Source organism: Octopus bimaculoides, chromosome 15, assembly GCF_046866305.1.
Source record: "Octopus bimaculoides isolate indiv1 chromosome 15, ASM4686630v1, whole genome shotgun sequence".
NCBI lineage: Eukaryota > Metazoa > Mollusca > Cephalopoda > Octopoda > Octopodidae > Octopus > Octopus bimaculoides.
In genome coordinates this window covers 19,918,735-19,935,091 of record NC_142942.1, presented here as the reverse complement: position 1 = coordinate 19,935,091, position 16,357 = coordinate 19,918,735, and the positions used below count along the sequence as shown (strand labels likewise).

The 16,357-nt window shown below is 37.6% G+C and overlaps 1 protein-coding gene across 5 annotated transcripts in view; it reads right to left on the bottom strand.

Annotated features, from left to right (window-relative positions):
• Positions 1–16,357, bottom strand: part of LOC106874526 (glucose-6-phosphate 1-dehydrogenase) — a 29,853-nt gene that overhangs the window by 4,861 nt on the left and 8,635 nt on the right. For all 5 annotated transcript variants that reach the window (XM_052973162.2, XM_052973163.2, XM_089363499.1 and 2 more), the window contains 5 exons: positions 3,312–3,349; positions 2,601–2,709; positions 1,944–2,152; positions 1,639–1,800; positions 996–1,121 (listed from right to left, as the gene is read on the bottom strand). In XM_052973162.2, the coding sequence (XP_052829122.2) occupies positions 996–1,121; positions 1,639–1,800; positions 1,944–2,152; positions 2,601–2,709; positions 3,312–3,349 (644 nt within the window). The remainder of the gene's footprint in view (positions 1–995; positions 1,122–1,638; positions 1,801–1,943; positions 2,153–2,600; positions 2,710–3,311; positions 3,350–16,357) is intronic.

Below are 16,357 nucleotides of genomic sequence, written 5' to 3'. Positions count from 1 at the left end.
ATATTCACCATTATTAAAGACTAATGAATGAGGGTAGCATCGTTAAAGATTAACAAATGAGAGGTACCGTTAAGTGAGGGGTATCATCATTACAGACTAATGAATGTGTGTATCATTATTAAAGACTAATGAATGAGTGGTATCGTCATTAAAAGCTAACGAATGAGTGTATCATTATTAAAGACTAATGAATGAGTGGTATCATCATTAAAGACTAACGAATGAGGGACAACATCAAAGAGACAACACTGTCTGCATCCCATGTTTGAAATACACCAAAATTCCTTCATCGGATCATTTAGCCCTTTACCATTTAAACCAGCCATATCTGGCCCAAATATTTTACCTGTTTTATGTTCAAACTGGCCAGATCCAGCCTCTCACACTTGTCCTACAATGGCATTCTAAAAATAATCACACCATCAAAATCTCAAAGCTAAAAGATAACACATGGTTAAGACAGCATGAATCAATGAGACTTTGTATTTGACAGAGTAATCTGAACGCTAAAGAGTCAAGGGTCAACAGAAAGTAAACCATACATCACATTGAGAGCCCCTTTGTTGTAGGGGGTTTTGAGACTGGTCACATTGGTAGGGATTATAGGGATCTCCTTGAACATCTGGGAGTCAAAGACTTCAGGAAATATAGAGCCAAGAAGAAAATTCCAGAGAGAGGAGACATTAAACGGGGGATGAAATCATCATCAAATCAATGTTACCTGAACAGGTGTGTACTGTGTACTGCGCATAAGGTGTCAAAGTGATATATGTGTGTATATGTGTGTGTATATATTGTGTGTATATGTGTGTGTATATATTGTGTGTATGTGTGTGTGTGCATATATACGTGTGTTTGTGTGTGTGTATATATATATATATATATATACATGTGTGTATAAATATATATGTATGTGTGCATATATGAGTGTGTGTGTATATGTGTGTGTGAGTGTATATATGTGTATACACGCACACATGTGCATGCATACCCACCTGATAATTCCTGACTGGTCAAAATATCCGCCCCTGCCTTGTGTTCCTATTGGTTCTTTGAAGCTGATCACCACACTGGAAACGTGACTGTTGTTCCAGATCGGATTAAAGATTAAATTGCCAAATCTAAAGAAACAAAAACAAAAACAACAACAATACACTTTCAATTACAATAAGGACAAATAATTTTTGGGGTTTTTTTTCTGCTATAGGTACAAGGCTAGCAATTTTGAGGGGAGGGGCTAAGTGAATTAAGTTGACCCCCCCCCCCCCCCCCCCCCCCCCCCCCCCCCCCCCCCAGTGTTTAATTGTTATTTATTTTATTGCTCCCGAAAGGATGAATGGCAAAGCCAACCTTGGCGGAACGTGAACTTGGAACACAAAGCCAGTTGAAGGGGTGGGCAGCAGTGGAGTGGCAGCAATAGTAGGTAGCATTGGTTGTAGTAAGAGCAGAAGCAATTGTAGCAGTAGTAGCAATAGTAGCAGTACTAGTAGTAGCAGCAGCAAGAGTAGTAATAGTAGTAGTCGTAATAATCATAGTAGCCATAGTAGTAGCAGTAGCAATAGTAGTAACAATAGTAGTAGTAGCAGCAATGGTAGTAGTAGTAGTAGTAGTAGTAGTAGTAGTAGTGTGAATATTTACCTGAAGATCATGAGATTCTGTACCATTTCCTTGCCCAAATAATGGTCAATTCTGTAGATCTGTTCTTCTGGAAACATTGCAGAAATGTGTTGGCTGAGGGCAGTGTAGGAATCTAAATCTCGGCCGAATGGTTTTTCAATGATAATCCTTGTAAATCTGGACCTACAACAGAAACAGGTGGGGGAGGTAAACAACGAGAAAAACCTCTGTGGGCGGAAGGGGTTTGCTCAAATCACACCTAGTGACTTATGTGTACATGCATTTTTTATAAAAATGAGATAAAAAAAAATTGACGGAGCACTCACGCATCAGCCATGCAAACACCTTTGATTTGTGCAGTGGCAGGTTCAAAAATGTTCGGAGGAAGTGCAAGGTAGAAGATGCGGTTGCATTTTCCCTTCGATTCTAATAATTCGTTTAGTTTTTCAAAGTCTTCTTGGCTGTCGTAGTTTCCTGATATGTACTCATTGATCTTGAAGAAACTCTGCAACAGTTCCATCTCACCACTTTTCACCTGTAACAAACAACAACAACAAATAGTTAAATGCAGTATTTAACCCTAGGTCACTCATGACTGAGAAAACTTATGATCAAAAGTGTTCCAGCCATGAACATCCTGTCTTTTCAGACAGTTTAATCTACATTATCTAAATCAGTGGATCCCAACTATTTTCTACCTATGGACCCCTCGGATACCAATTTTTCTCTCTGGATCACTGTAAGGTATTCAATGTATATAAGCCAATCATATTGCATCTTTATAATTAAATATTATTAGGAATTGTATCGGCATTTGGAAGGGCATCCAGCTTTAAAAACTACACCAAAACTGACCTCGCCAGTGCTGGTGCCATGCAAAAAAAGCACTCAGTCCACTCTGTTGGCTGGCTGGAGTTAAGAAGGGCATCCAACTGTAGAAACCTTTCCAAAACTTACTGAGAAAGAACAAAGACTTGTCTTACCTTCATAAATGGCTGTACCTTCTTGAAGATATCTGACATTTCCAGTTTACTTCGAGCAAATCCAATAAAATAGGTTTCAGGTGGAAGTAACTTGTCTCTGAAGAGACACCTGTTGTAACAACAACAAACATAAACAGAATTTAGACACACTTGTAACAAAAACCACTGTAAAGCAAGTTAGAACTAAACGGTAAGATGTCTAAGTCATGCATGATTAATGACCTGCTGTGTGTATGGAAACAAACGCCAATAAATAACAATATATTTAACCCTTTTGATACCAACTGCCTCTGACTCTGTTGTATAAATGTCTTGTTTTCAAAAGTTCTGAATTAAAATCTTCCACCAAACCTTAGTCACAATTTATGTTCCTAACATTAGCTTAATGATAACTAAGTTATTTTGCTAAATTCTTTGTTATATTTAAAATCAATTGAAAGAAACACAAAACATTTCAACAGAAATATGGTAACGAAAGGGTTAACAAATGATTAATTTAATCCGTTTGATATCAACCTGGCTGAAACCACCTCTGGCTCTGAGTACAAATGTCTTGTTTTCATAAGAATAATCAGAATGCCAAAGGGTTGAATAACTCAAGTTATACAGATTTATAAATTAAAATTTCACAACTTTATTATGATTGCAGGAACTAACAGAATTCTTCAGAATTCTTCTGTTTATTCAGAAAATGTAAAGTAAAATATTTACCATAGTGTCGGATATATCTTCTTTCTGGCTAAATCTCCCTGGAAAAGAAAATGAAATGAGGAAACATGAATTTTAAACCAAATCAATCAGTCTTTAGTCACACACACACACACACACACACACACACACACACACACACACACACACACACACACACACACACACAGAGCATTGTTCACTTATTTTGGGCAGCACTGCTACATCACATCTACATAAGCATACACAGTGTTGGCCAACTATTTGGGACACTACTACTACTACTAATACTACTACTACTTATAAGACAAAAATACATGTGAATTTTTATGTCCTGCGAGTTAGCAGTCTGACAAATAGAAATCAATAAAATAAGTAGCAGACAGAAGTACAATGATTGAAGCCAGTAAGCTTATAAGAGAGTATTGGATAATAGAGAGTTAGAGAAATGTGAAAAAAAAAATTACAAAAACTAAAAAACAAAAGGGGTGAGATGTGACTGTCATGGTTGGAAGACCTTGTAATATAATAGGTTTATCAGATCAAAGCAGGTCTGGAACTAAATAACAAGCGTGGCTACACTGTCTACATTTGCCGTCTGTTGTTACAATAAGAGGAGAAATAGTTGACAGAGATGGCTTCAAAGGAAAATTGGAACAAATTGAAAAATTGATTTCTACACGTGTGTGTGTGTGTGTGTGTGTGTGTGCACGCACATGCATGAGTGTGTGTGCGTGCTTTTATGCATGTGAATATTTGTTGTGTAGGATAAAAAAAAAAAACCTTTGCTGTCAGTCACAGGTTTGTATGACCTACTGACATGTACCATGGTTTCAGTAATTGTTTTAAATGTAAATGCCTGTGTAGTCCCAGCTAGACTTAGACACACTCTTGGTACATACATATTCTTTTGTTTCAGTCATTTGACTGCAGCCATGCTGGAGCACCACCTTTAGTCAAACAAATCGACCCCAGGACTTATTCTTTGTAAGCCTAGTACTTATCCTATTGGGTCTCTTTTGCTGAACCGCTAAGTTACAGGGACGTAGACACACCAACATTGGTTGTCAAGCAATGGTGGGGGAACAAACACAGACATTGTAGGGCATGTTCGAGATAAACTGTTTATCTAATGGTAAATGACAAATTGTTTATCTAACGATAAACGATCACATTGCGGAAGTCTCAAAGCTGTGAGATGATGCATGATTAATTCCAGACAATGTAACTAAATAAGCATTACATCTGAATGCTAAAGGGTCAAATTTTAATATTTTTTTACAGAAATATCTTAGATTTATATAATTTGCATATTAGTTCACAACCGTTGAACAAAGATTAACAGAGACACATTCATGTGAACTAGGTCTATTGTTACACACCAATGGTTTATTAAAGTAACGTGACTTCTTTCGTGACAAAAATACTATCGAGTGAATGGTAGGAAGAGCAACAGGGGTGAACAGAGAACTGAACATCATCATCATTGCCATCATTACCACCAAGCCGATGGTAGGGTGGAAGGGGAGGAGGGAAGCGGAGATGTGAACTAACATAATTGCCATTAGCATGACAAAGAAGGGGAGGCACTGACTCGCCCCGCCCCCACAATGACAGCCATCTGAAGCCATAAATACTGGTGTGTGTGCCGGGGGGGGGGGTGCACAATGAGTAATATTTACTGCATTTTTGACTTTGAGAGAAAATATATTTTTTACAAATGTTCACTATCTTACAAAAACTATTATCAGTTAAGCAAATGACCTTTCTAAATGCATTAAAAACATTATAACATATTTGGAACAGTTCTATATTTCAGAGATGAGGAATTATTTACATTATTTACATTTGACGGATATTTGTCCTCAACTTGTTTGTTAAGAAAGGATAGGAAAAAAAAAAAAAGATTTATAAGCCCTAAAATTCACTCCATAATTGCCCACAGGAATATGATGTAGTGTTTAAGAGCGCAAACTACTAACCCCAAGATTCCGAGTTCGATTCCAGGCAGCGGTCTAATAGTAATAACAACAACAACATCGAAAAATACCTTAGGAATGAGAACCCAGGTTCGAAATTTCCCCAAGACACCTGATGAAGGCTGGAGGGTATATCAGCCAAAACGTGTTAACAACAAACAAGACGAGGACATATATCCGTCAAGTGTAAATAATGTAAATAATATATTCAGAACACTGTTTCAGAAAATTATCACTGTTCTCTTTGAGAGCAAAATGTAAATTTGCCTCTCCAGTTCTCCAGAATTACATATGACAAAAAAGATTGATACACATTGATATCCATCTTTATTCATTAGAAAGATGAGAAATGCAGCATCAACAAAAAAAAAAAAAAAAAAAAAAGATATCTAGGTCACTTTGTCTGGAAATCTTTCATTACACATCCTGTGACCTCTTCAGTGACTCTCCCTCCCAAGTGTCTTCCTGTTCTGTTTAATTCATTCTCAGTGAAATCGTGTTGAAACAGATATTGTTAAACACCAGGATGGTCGCTCCCCGCCAATAAACATGCACTATATATTCATACTTGTCCTTCATTTCAGCTTCATCAGTGTTATTGTTCTTCCCCATCCCAAATAAACACTATGCACTTGTTCTTGACCTCAGCTTTATTATTGTTCTTATTTTAGCGTCCTTTGTCTGGAAATCTTTCATCACACATCCTGTGACCTCTTCAGCAGCCCCCCATCTCACGTGTCTCCTTCTGTTCTGTTTAGTTCATTCTCATCAGGAATCTTGCAAAACAAATACATAAATGGGCACATACATGATGGGCTTCTCCCAATTTCCATCCACCAAATTCACTCACAAGACTTTTATCGGACCAAGGCCATTTATATCATTATCAGATTACTATAAACCATCTTTAGATCCACATGCGCTAAAATTCTTAACAAGATCTGTGAATTCCTCTACTAAAAGCCTTAAATAAACTTAAAGTAAGCAGGCCATGGGAACAGAAAAAGGAAGCGCAGACAGCAGGAAGAGTAAATCTCTTCAAATTTTACTCCCAGGCAGTCCAAGTTCAATTCCCTAGCAGGGACTGCAATGTCTTTTCCAGTTTGAGAGGACATACAAAAAGGTTACACACACAGCCGTAGCCTTCTCTATCATGTGGGGGAAAAAAAGTAAAAAAAAGCACAGTGAAATTACACATGCAAGTAGGGTAGCAGTCGGTGTTTTGTTGGCAAATACACAAAATCATGCTTGTGAGTAGGTTTGAAACCTTGAGTCTTTGGACTGGATAATTTAGTCTAATACTTTAATCCACTTGATCATTTACCATTGACAAAGCATTATATGAGTAATAAAAAAAAAATTAAAAGACAAATACAAAATGCTTTGTAGTGGATTTGAACTCAAGCACTCTGTATTAGTAGACCAATAGTGTAACCACTCAACCATATCATTTGAACTACTGTGGTAACTACAGTAAAAACACAAGGTAATTATTGATCTGGTACATGATTAATAATTTACGGAAAAAAAACCCCAAGAAACAATGGAACTCGTTAAAGACAAGTAGCCTGCGAGGAATAATAATTACAAGATATTTTAATTAGTGTTAATGGCTTTTAAGTCAAATTAAAAATTTCGTTTTGTCTGAGAGTCATTATGGTAATTATAGATTGTAATCAGTATCCATGAATACTAGACTGACAGAAAAAAAAAATGAGAGATGGGGATGGGTGGGGTGTGGGTACTACAGGTTAAATTGGGTCCCCAGTACATGACTGGTACTGGATTTATTGACCCCAGGAGGATCAAAGAAACAATGTAAATGGTTTCCTTAATTCAGTCACACGTTTTAGAGGAAGAGCATAGTCAAAACTATATAAACTCCAATATATTACAGGTACTTAGACTCCCTGAAGGATGAAAAGTAAAAGTTGACCTTGGGAAGATTTGAACCAGAAACAAAAGAGATTAACTAAAAATACTACAAGGTATTTCATTCCATCCATCTTCTCTGCTCATTGTTCCTGGAAAATTCAAGGGAGCAAAGTCCTCAGGTTCTTCCATCTTAGGATTCTATCAGATGAGTAATCCTGTGAAAGACTGGTGTCCCATCCAGGTGGGGAATATATACGCCATCAAACCAGGAATCCGACACTTATGAGTCAGCATGACTCTAAAAGGTACCTTTACCTTATCAGAAGCAACCATCATTACACCTTTGCAGGTTCAATACCAGCTTGGTATCATGGCAGTCTGCTAACACACGTAGCTAGTATTTCATACACACCACATGGCAATACACGACAGCTGACTTCTCTAAAATGGGTAAAGACCCCCTTCGGTTTGAACCCAAAGCCATGTAGTTGTGAAGCAAACTTCTTAACCACACAGCCATGCGTATTTGCCCTCCAGCTGGGCTAACAAAGATAAGACACAAAATAATGTTGCACCTAGAAACACAAACAGCGACTGGTAAATTACAAACTTTTAATACAAAAAGTTCCATAACTTATCCATCCAATCATAAACTTTAATTCCTTTAAGTTTGTTTGGCTGTTATTTTTCCTATAGAATCTAGGGAGGGGTGACAAAAAGGGGTGATGGCAGTCTTATTTTAGAACTTTTTTTAAAAAATATATAAACTAAAGGAAAACAAGCAATCGAAATGCATTTAAGACCCACCATTGACAAATAAGATAGTAGTAAGAGGTTAAGTAAAGTAGTGCAAAGCTAGTTTTAACTGACCTACTTATTTATCCAGACTTTTCGAGGTTGTTGTGGTGGTGGGGGTTAGATTTTTGGTTTTATAACCAGTCGTACTGGTGTTTGAATCCTGGCTACAGAACGAAAGTGTTTGGTTAATCCAGAAGAATACAACCCAGAAGACATAATAGAGTTCAAAAAGCCGAATTGCCACCAAGTAGAGACAGCAATAACCAGGAAGGATATCAGCAGACTTTGAGTAAGATCTGCACTGGAGGAATACAGAATATCTGGTTCCATGTCTAAGATAATGGCTGATCTCTCTCTCTTTCTCTCTCACACACACACTCACACACAGAGCCTTGAACGCTTCCAAAACAATCAACACACTTTCATTTTTTATCTTGTTTCAGTCATTAGACTGCGACCATGCTGGGGCACAGCCCTGAATGAATTGAACCCTAGTTTTTTTTTTTGTTTTTTTAGGCCTGTTATTTATTCCATTGGTCTCTTTTGCCAAACTGCTAAGTTAGGAGAATGTAAACACACCAACAGTGGTTGCCAAGTGGTGGTGCGGGACAAACAGACAGACATACACACAAACACACACACATATATATATATATATATATATATATATATATATATATATATATATATATATGTATACTTTACACAATGGGATTCTTTCAGTTTCCATTTACCAAATCCACTCACAAGGCTTTGGTTAGCCTGAAGTTCTAGTAGAAGACACTTGTCCAAGGTGCTGTACAGTGAGACTGAACCTGGAACCATGTGGTTGGGAAGCAAGCTTCTTACCACAAAGACATGCCTGCAACAAAGAATCAATCGTGATTCCCTTTTCTAGATCCCACCCTCACACCCTATGATTGGACGCAAGAAATGAGGAGGTTATTCCCAGACCTGAGACCTTGGTGTTAGTGTTTGCCACAAAGTGGATCCTACTAAATGCCCAGGTAGTGGTGGTGGTCATGGCAATGGATTTAGTCTGTGATCCAAGCAAAACAGGAACGGTCATTCTGGTGGACTTCCATCCAGGTCTTTCTTGTCTACCAAATTCCAGCCTGAAGGTATTGGTTGACTAAAGGATTTACAGTGGAAGACACCTGGCCCAAGGTAGCACTTAAAGAGAGATTGAACCTGAGACCACATGGCTGTGGACTAAATCTCTAATTCACACAGCCCAGCCTGCACCTGATCACTGTTAATGGTGGTAACATAATTTGTGGTGATGATGATGATGATGATGATAGTAGTGACTGTGGAGGAGATTGATGGTGGTGGCAGAGAGGTTGATGTTAGTGGTGGTGGGAGGAGGAGTCGATACTGATAGTGGTGATGGTATTTACAATTATGGTGGCTGAATGAGAGACAACAACAATTAATGGTAATCTATGGCACCCATGGCAACAATTATGGTCACTGACGATGACAATCACAATAATTGCTTGCGGACTGTAATATTAAACCAATAGTTGTCATCACTGATGATGATGATGATGATGATGATGGCAGTAGTGGTGGTTATAATCCTTACTTCAAAGCAAGTAAAAGATGGATGAATTATTGATTAATTATAATCAATCGCACCTAAACACACCTTGCGTTGATTGCAATCTTGACTGTTAACATCCAGCTTAAAGAAGAAAAGGAAAACATCAAATGGACATTTAGAAATATTATCAGGGTTAAACATCAAGATACCCTCAACAATGTCACGACCACCACACCTCCACCAACACCACTGCCATAGCCATTGTGACACCACAACACCACCACATAGATAAATATACAACAGGGGTTTTTTTCCAGTTTCTGTCAATGAAGTCCACTCACAAGGCTTTGGTCAGCCCAGGGCTATAATAGAAGAAACTAGTACAAGGTGCAATGCAGTGGGATTGAACCCGGAACCATGTGGTTAGGGAAGCAAACTTTTTATCACACAGCCATGCCTATGCTTATGAGAAACTAGCTGACATACTCGGTAATTCCCGGGTTCAAATACTAAGAAATAAGCATACTCAATTTCATTTTTACCAAATAATTTAGGAAAATGAATGGGTTATTTCCCTTGATTTTCAAAATAAAATATATTAGATATATATAAGGATCCCTTCCAGAAGCCCTATTATTGATTTTTTTGTCAACAATCTGAGTATTCCATGAGATTTCAAGACATGAGTTCTACTCACATGTCAAGTTTCATCAAAATCGATAAAACGATGTAGGAGGAGTTAGCTAACAACTCCACCGACAGAATTTACCACATATGAAGTAGATTACATGTGCATATCTGTGTGTTTGTGTGTAATTAAGCTATTACTGAACTAATTACTATGTGTAACACAATTTTTGTCCTTGGGTGGAGACTGTTTTTTTTCCTATTACTATTTGTAAATCTCACAACGTGAGATATTCAGCAACAGTACTTTGTAATAAAGATTGTTTGCCAACATAACGTGGTAGTCCTGGTTTAGGACTAATGTTGCTGTAATTTAGCCCCAGGAGCATCATCTCAACTGGCTATACGACACAATCTGTGTCCTTATATTTTCGAACAAGGGAATCTAGCACCCCCACTCAGCTCAAAACAATATCTGTGTATCGTGATTTCTGGGTTATTTCTCTTCATCAGCACAGAATAATTGTTCGGCTAGAGGTGGCACTGCCAAATTCCCATTCGAAATATATAGTTTTCAAAGTGAGAACTAGTCACTGATTTATAAATTAGAAAATTACAATTCTTAAATCTCACAACGTGAGATATTCAGTAACAGTACTTTGTAGTAAAGATTGTTTGCCAACATAACATGGCAGTCCTGGTTTAGGACTAATGTTGCTGTAATTTAGCCCTAGAAAGGTCTTTCCTATATTTTACCTAGAAAATATAGAAAATGGCTAATATTTCCTTTAAACTCTGCTTTTGTTATGATACTTATTGAAACCCCAAAGAATCCATCTCAACACATGGCTATGATGCTCCCTAACTATTCCTGCCCATGATCAGGGATGCACATATTTTCAGCCACCGGGGGACATACTCAAGTGGTCAAGGTCAAGCAAAGGTGTGGTATTGCACAGAATATTTGCTATAACAGTATTTCAGCATTGAATCTGTTTGAAATGTAATGGCGAAATAGGTCAGTTTCAAAACATTGATGTCCAAGTCACAAAGGCAAAGTTTCAAGGCAATAATAGTGATTTCCTTTGATTCCTAGATAGAAGCAAAGAGGAGATAACACTTACTGACCAGATGCTATGAACAATATAAAGTGAACATGTTTTTTGTTATGATAGCTGGGATGGGCATGGCTGGCATGGTTCCACTTCATTCAGAGTTGGCTTTGGGTGAGACCCTTCGTTAACGTATTTCTCTTAAATTACCATTGTTTTGATTATTTTTTTTTATAATAATACTCTTTACTCTTTGACTTCTTTCAGTCATTTGACTGCGGCCATACTGGAGCACCGCCTTTAGTCGAGCAAATCGACCCCAGGACTTATTCTTTGTAAGCCTAGTACTTATTCTATCGGTCTCTTTTTTGCTGAACCGCTAAGTTACGGGGACGTAAACACACCAGCATTGGTTGTCAAGCGATGTTAGGAGGACAAACACAGACACACACACAAACATACATATATATATATATATATATATATATATATATATATATATATATTCATATATATACATATATACGACGGGCTTCATTCAAGGTCGATAAAATGCTGCCCCAGCATGGCCACAGCTCATGAGCTGAAACCAGTTCAATTCAATTCAGTTAAGCACAGGAGTTGATATAATCAACCTAACACTTCCCTCGGAATTGCTGGCCTTGAGTCAAAATTTGAAATTGATTATTTTAATGTCATCATCATCATCACCATCACTATCACCAGTGCCATTGTTTGATATCTATTTTCCGTGCTGGCATGGGTTGAAAATCTAAAAGCAGCTGATTAATTATCTAATTATCTAATTAGAAATCTAAGAATCATAATTTCTAATAGCTTTGCTGTATACATTTGTGTTAGTGTGTGTGTGTATATGTTCTATACTGTCCTGGTTGACAGTTGCCAATAAATAAACTTACCAGGCGACACAACAGAGACAGCTGCTAATCCAGCCAAGCTTATTATATCAGAAAAGCTTAAACTTCATTAATCTCATTTCTAATAATAGTGGGGGGGGGGGGGGCACAGAGGAAACATTAAGGGTTAGATTTTAATTCATGCTCCCTATAATGAAAGAATATTATAGGCTGTCTTGCTCCCTCCCTCTCTTCCTCCTCAACCCCTGATTTGATCAAACCTTCCACCCATGACCATCTTCTCTTTTCAGATCTTAATCTGCATGCATGAACCACTGGAAGGATCGGATGAAACTTTCAGGGATATTTGGCCCCGTGACTGGCACAAACTGATTAGATTTTGGGATCGATCCGGTGCCGGACAAGGATTCTGGATTATTTGTCAAATTTACTTAATTTAATTATTGAGAGTAGTCAGGTTCATTTTTAGTATTCTCGTTTGTGAAAGCAGTCGATTCATTTGACTAAAAATTCAAGGTGGTGAAACAAGCAAAAAATAAGGGGGAGATAACTAAAGTGCACCAGTGGCATGAATTTAACTAAGTCCTGAAGGGTTTTATAAAATGAAGTTGACAAAAAAATTCTGTGATAATTTTCCTCACTAACTAAGAGGTAAATTTCAATTCATCAAGATTGAGTTTTCTGGGTGTTCTTTTTTTCCCCCTTTACATGAGTCAATCAGGACATCTTCCTGATTTAATAAACAAACAAATTTTACAGGTGAACAACAGCATGTCATGTTACTCTGCACACCAGGAGATACCTGTTCTTTTATATGCAGATGTGGCCATATCCTTACAGGATTTCCTCTTTCAAATCCTGTTTTTGCTTCCTCCTTTCTTTAAGTTACACAAATATAGGCTTTGAAATAATAAAGGTATTGTTTAGCTTCAGGTCAGACCTAATCTTGCAGGTCTGTGGTCAAACATTCCCCAGTCATGACTCCCCTATCTGTTATCTATGACTACTTCGTCCAGTGCAGTCCTCACTCAGTAGACTTACACTCTAGCTGTGATCATCCTGTTTTTTGTTCAGCATATCTTTTATCTTTTACTTGTCTCAGTCATTAGACTGTGGCCATACCAGGGCACCACCTTGAAGAATTATCAGTTAAATGAATCAACTCCAATACTATTGTTTTCTATTTTATTAGTTTCTTTTGCTGAACCGCTAAGTTGTGGGGATGTCAGACTAGTGATATTTTGAAATCATTTCATACATATCTTTCAGGTTTGCGTAATGTACAATAGGAAGTGCATCCATTACACAAATCTTTCTCAGTCAAAGCATTTTGAAAACATGAAAAAATATGAAAAAATAGATGGGGAAATTTCAATATAAACACATGGTTCCGGGTTCAGTCCTATGGCATGCCCCTTGGACAAGTGTTTTCTACGATAGATCCAGGCCAACCAAAGCCTTGTGAGTAGGTCTGGTTGATGAAAATTGAAAGAGCCTGTTGTGTGTGTGTGTGTGCGCGCGTACTTATTCTATTAATCACTTTTGCCAAACTGTTAAGTTACGGGAACTTAACACACCAGCACTAGTTGTCAAGCAGTAGTGGAGGACAAACACAAAGATACACACACACACACACAATATATATATATATATATATATATATATATATGTATGCATGTATATATATATATGCATATATATAAACGATGACGGACTTCTTCCAGTTTCTGTCTTCCAAATCCACTCATAAGGTTTTGGCTGGCCTGAGGCTATAGAAGACACTTTACTAAAGTGGGATTAAACCTGGAACCATGTGGTTGGGAAACAAATTCCTTACCACACAGCCATCCCAGCGTGTGTTCATACATGCTGACATAGCTGTACACACAACATGTACAAATATACATACAGACTCATTCCAACACCTATGCTTAAAATATATGTTTGCACTGAACAAATTATTGCTGAGTTCATAAAACCTAGTGACAGTGTGTGTGAGAGAGGGGGGGGGGGGCACAGTGTGTGTGTGTGTGTGTGTGTGAGAGAGGGGGGGCACAGTGTGTGTGTGTGTGTGTGTGTATGAGAGAGGGTAACAATTTGTTTGTAAGTATACAAATTGGCACGAGATCCAAATCTATTTTACAAGATCTATTTAATAGCTGTGATATCTAAAGTCAATAAAATATTATTGTTAGAAGGGGGTAGGACAAGTAGTAGGGGGCATCTGATTGCAAACAATTATAAAGAATATAATTTTTTATTCTATTTTAATTGCTTAGCAGCAACAGCAGTTAAAAGTGAGAGTAATGTGTTTTGGACTGCATGCAGTTCACTGTCCTTAGCACCGAGAAAACATCTCAGAGCCATATAAGAAGTATTAATGGAGTCGCTAGCAAGACTTCTACCTAAGCAGGTATAATATGAAAAATTTGAAGAGAAGAAGGGCAAAAATCAAAGCGAAAGCTTCAAAAAACCACCAATTCTACGATAAATACACACATGAGCAATGTAATGAATATATATATATTTATATATATTCTGGGGATGCACTTGCATAGCAAGTGACCTGATCTGAAATCGTGTGCTGGAACGAAAACAATTTTATTCTTTTATTTGTTTCAGTCATTTGACTGTGGCCATGCTGGAGCAGCACTTTTAGTCAAACAAATCGACCCCCAGGACTTATTCTTTGATAAGCCTAGTACTTATTCTATTGGTCTCTCTTTCCAAACTGCTAAGTTATGGGGATGTAAACACACCAACATTGGTTGTCAAGCAATTGTTGGGGGACAAACACAGACACACAAACACATACATACATATACAATGGGCTTCTTTGAGTTTCCGTCTACCAAATCCACTCACAAAGCTTTGGTCAGCCCAAGACTATAGTAGAAGACACTTGCTCAAAGTGCCATGCAGTGGGACTGAACCCCAGACTATGTGGTTGGGAAGCAAGCTTCTAACCACACAAGCCATGCCTGCACCTACTAAGGGCAGTTTCTTTCAATAACAAAAAAAAAAATGACAGACTGTGATGACCCAGCCAAATCATGCCACATAGAAAATACATGCATAAATTATGATGATGGTTAATGATAACGACTAATCAATTTTAACTTTAACAGAAGGCTGCATAAATTATGCCTTGTCATTGAACCTGATAGAAACAGAATCAACATCTCTCTCACCCGACACTCCACTATGGAAAGGGACATTGCATAGTATAGTTCTAAAATTGTCTGGAGTGGTCATGGTTGGATAACTTTGATCATAAAGTGTTCTTCTGCTCCACTGAATCTCATCTGTTATATGACACAGATTCACAACTTTATACACAAAACTGCAACATACAGTAATCTTCAAAGTGTTGGGAAAAAAACTTCAACAACAGGATCACTGGTTGCTTTATAGAAAGACATGACTTGTGAGAAATTAAACTGCTGAGTAATGTAATAATAACAAAAATAATAATAATAGCAACAACAAAAAATCAAAGCAATTCAGTACAAAGTGAAGAAACGATTATTATTATTATTATTATTATTATTATTATTATTGAGTGAGAGAGCAGCGCATGCCATCAAAGTGACACTGGGGTACAAATATATGAAGCCCAGTATACCCATCATGACTACCCGTCTGATAAGGGTACACCAGGCACAAGCATCACAATCATTATTATTATTATTATTATTATTATTATTATTATTATTATTATTATTAAGGTGGTGAGCTGGCTGAATTGTCAGCACACTGGACGAAATGGTTAGTGGTATTTCGCCTATCATTACGTTCTGAGTTCAAATTCTGCTGAGGTCAACTTTGCTTTGCATCATTTCAGGGTCAATAAGTACTAAGCAAGCCCTGGGAAGGTCGATGTAATTGACTAGTCCCCTCACCTCAAATTTCAGGCTTATTGTAGAAAGATTTATTATTATCATTAGAGCGATAAACTGGCAGAATCGTTAGCACGCCAGGCGAAAAGCTTAGTGATATTTTGTCTGTCATTACGTTTCAAGTTCAAATTCCACTGAGGTCGACTTTGCCTTTCATCGTTCTCCATGCTGGCATGGGTTAGACAGTTTGATCAGAGCTGGGATGTTGCATCAGCCTCTTCCAGTCTGATTTGGCTTGGTTTCTACAGCTGGGTGCTCTTCCTAACGCCAACCATTTTACAGTGTGTGCTGGGTGCCAGTTCCCCTTCTGAGAGTGGGCAGCAGATTTTAGAGACACACTACAAATCTACTGCTTCTTTTTAAGGAGCTTGAAAACAATACATATAGACACACATATATACATACAAGAACACACA